Consider the following 3,503-nt stretch of genomic DNA (forward strand, 5'->3'; position numbering starts at 1 on the left):
GATACATTAAAAACCGATCAATCTATAATTGTTTCGCCATTATTTCCAATATAAAAAGATGTAGCCAAATTTCTTCTTAATGTTGGGTTAGGTTCATTGTTCTATTCTTCCTATCAAAATTTAAATACCAATAAGTAAAAAATGCAACAGCAGACATATTTAACCAGCATGCACGTCTCTGAGAATATTTTCCCTTTACTAATACTAATAAAACATATCATTTGACTTTTGTTTTAGAATATGTAGGTCGTCTGTTTGGATAAAATATTCTGCATTGCAAATATAAAACATTATAGTATGCATCGAAAGTCAACATTCGTGAGGGCACGACAACCTTGTTTCTAGGGGAAATTTAGCCTTATATAAAGGCTGCATGCAAAAGTCAATTAAGCACATCAGATTTCCCAGCATCAAATTAAAAGTCGTCTTCTGCAAGAGCTAATCACTGCCTATGGCTTCTTTCCTCCGGATGTTGAGCTTTGCTTTCTTCTGCGTACTGGCCGTAGTCGGCAAGGCGACGGCCGCCGGCTATTATAGCCACCCTGTATTCCACACCGGTGCCTGGAAGCTAGCCCATGCCACATTCTACGGGGACGAATCTGCCTCCGAAACAATGGGTGCGTATCTCAAAATTTTATGATGGTAGAGTAATTACTTAAAATGGTGTCTCGACTATAGCATAATTCACAAATTGGTCAAGAGCATCAACTATTGATAAAATCTAATTATATCATCAACTATTCAAAAAAAGATCCTTCTTCAATGTCCGAATTTAAAACCCGAGGTCATAAGCGTAATTTCAGCAACTCCCTTAAGACCTAGTCAGGTGACTTTGAATAATAGTTGAGGATTTAATCAGTTCATTCAATAGTCGAGGATCTAATCATTAGATAAATTTTGAATAGTTGAACATGTTTGATAACATAGGTAGCTTATCAGACAATTTTAATTTATTTGACCACTATTAACTGTTTGTCTTGGTTATCAACCAATATAAGTGTTTGATTAATTAGCTTTTTGTAACAACTTATTGCTTCAAAACGCTAAAATTCAAAAAGCTACTCAAAGTAGTTCTTTCATATTAGCTTTTTGAAAAAATCATTTTGCATGTAATTTAATCCGCTAATAACAACCAATTTACAAAACATATTTCTATAATCAGGTAATGTTATTAACTAGTTAAACTCACTAACTCAATTAATTAACAGCTATTTACCAAACACTCGGATTCAATCAATAGTTGTAAATTAGTTTGTGACTTATGCTCTAGTTGATGGACCATTTTAAATGGTAATTACTCATATATAATTGTATATGTATTAAAAGTTGTATGTGTATATTGAGGATGTTGGGATTTGCAGGGGGTGCATGTGGGTATGGCAACTTGTTCAACAATGGGTATGGAACAGCCACGGCAGCGTTGAGCACCGTTTTATTCAACAATGGGTTTGCATGCGGCCAATGTTTCCAGATACGCTGTGCTCAATCGCCTTATTGCTATAAAGGCTTCCCCACCACCACCGTCACGGCCACCAACCTCTGCCCACCTAACTGGGCCGAAGACTCCAACAACGGCGGCTGGTGCAACCCTCCTCGCACCCACTTCGACATGTCCAAACCCGCTTTCATGAAAATTGCTCAGTGGAAGGCCGGCATTGTCCCCGTCATGTATCGCAGGTATATATATATGGTTGACTTTTGGTGCGGACAAGCCTTCAGGCCGGTGAGAACTTGCAGATGGCAGATACACTGTCAGGCAATTATAAATGCACCGTACTAAAGCATTTCTAAATGCACTTGAGTTGACAATGAGGTAGTGCCCAGTGCATTTGGAAATGCTTTAGGCTCCATTGATAATTGCTTGATGGTGCATCATTTCCTTTTTCATGATTTTCAATATTTGATATGCACCACCAAGCATTCTTGAAATGCACCGTCAAGCATTTATAAATGCACTAGAGTTGATAATCAATCAAAATCATAGTCCTCGGTGCATTTGAAAATGCTTTAAGGTGAATTGATAATGGCTTGACGGTGCATCAACACGCTCTCATGGAGCAAGCTGCATGTCCGCATCTTCTCATCTCACTCATGTGTATATGTCCATAATCAAGTGCGAACTGTCCTTAACGTGCGAACTTGCAAACATCTAAAGGATTACACCTCACTTATTACATGATTGCATTGCACCCGGATACTTTTTCCACAGCAAGGTCCGATCCTCCAAGCATGTTTGAGAACCGTAGAGGTACAATCATGTAATAGTTGTGGTGCAATTCTTAAAAAGTTCCCATATTCACAGGTTAATGTTGGTTTGAACATGATTATGATTATATATATAACGGTAAATAATATACTCCGTAATAACTTTCAAAAAAAAAAAAAAAATACTCCGTAATAATGTTGGTATGTTTTTTTTGTAGGGTACCGTGCAGTAGGAGGGGTGGTGTCCGATTCAACTTACAAGGGAATGGGTACTGGCTGTTAGCGTACGTGATGAACGTAGGCGGAGGCGGCGATATCGCCGCCGTGTGGGTGAAGGGAAGCCGGACAGGGTGGATAAGGATGAGCCATAACTGGGGAGCTTCATACCAAGCATTTGGAACATTAGGAGGCCAATCCCTTTCCTTCAAGCTCACTTCCTACTCCTCTCATGAGACAATTGTTGCGTACAACGTTGTCCCATCAAACTGGAACGTGGGATTGACTTACCAGGCCAACGTCAACTTCCATTAATAATTTATAAGCCATTAATTTTCAAGACATTTCCATTTTAGTTTTCTTTTTTTACATTATTATTATTGTAAAGCCTTGATTTTATAAAAGGCAGTTGTTGACTTTTGCATGTTTAATTTGCTCCGACGAGAGAAGTGCACATTTTTCACGTATGGAAAACGATGATAAAATGCACTCCCCGGGAGCACTACATTTTGGTGTTTCTATTTTAAGTGAAGTGTAACCTATCCATGCCTAAAGAAAATAAAATTTAGCAAGTGTTTGAAGATCACAATTTTTTTTACAACTAATGATTATTTCAAGAATTATGTATATTAGCCCGCACAGGCTTAAGTCAATGATTTAGTAGGCAATATTTGTGAGAAGAGATCAAGGTTCAAACCTTGACGGCGGCTAGTGTGGGGATATGCCCAAAGTGCACACCGGCATTTAGTCTTATCTGCAGAGTCATTGAGTCACCGTGATTTACATCCTCCCAAATGTTCTATCGGGGCTGGAGTGTGGGTTACCCTTGGGGTTGGGGATTCAACCTTTTGGGAGAAGAGAATTATGTATAGTAGCAGTAGAATTTGAATTGTTGTCTATCTCATTTTGACTATTTAATTTGAGTATTGTAACATGTAAAGCATGGCTGGTAGAACTCATCAACAGAAAAAAAAAAATAGTTCATTAAATGGTAAAATCTAAAATTAAAGTATGTTCATAGTAACTCATTCTAGATGACTCACACTTCATTTGGATGACTCTTTTTGACATCTAATGTGCAT

At 38.1% G+C, this 3,503-nt stretch overlaps 1 protein-coding gene across 1 annotated transcript; it reads left to right on the forward strand.

Moving 5' to 3' along the window:
- The first annotated feature begins 451 nt into the window (after positions 1-451).
- On the forward strand, positions 452-2,736 carry LOC109168111 (expansin-A7-like). Its single transcript, XM_019317158.1, has 3 exons — positions 452-617; positions 1,362-1,677; positions 2,424-2,736. Exons 1-3 carry the CDS (start codon positions 452-454, stop codon positions 2,734-2,736), a joined length of 795 nt encoding a protein of 264 aa, XP_019172703.1.
- Positions 2,737-3,503: the final 767 nt, after the last annotated feature.

The sequence above is a fragment of the Ipomoea nil genome, unplaced genomic scaffold, assembly GCF_001879475.1.
Source record: "Ipomoea nil cultivar Tokyo-kokei standard unplaced genomic scaffold, Asagao_1.1 scaffold3172, whole genome shotgun sequence".
Lineage (NCBI taxonomy): Eukaryota > Viridiplantae > Streptophyta > Magnoliopsida > Solanales > Convolvulaceae > Ipomoea > Ipomoea nil.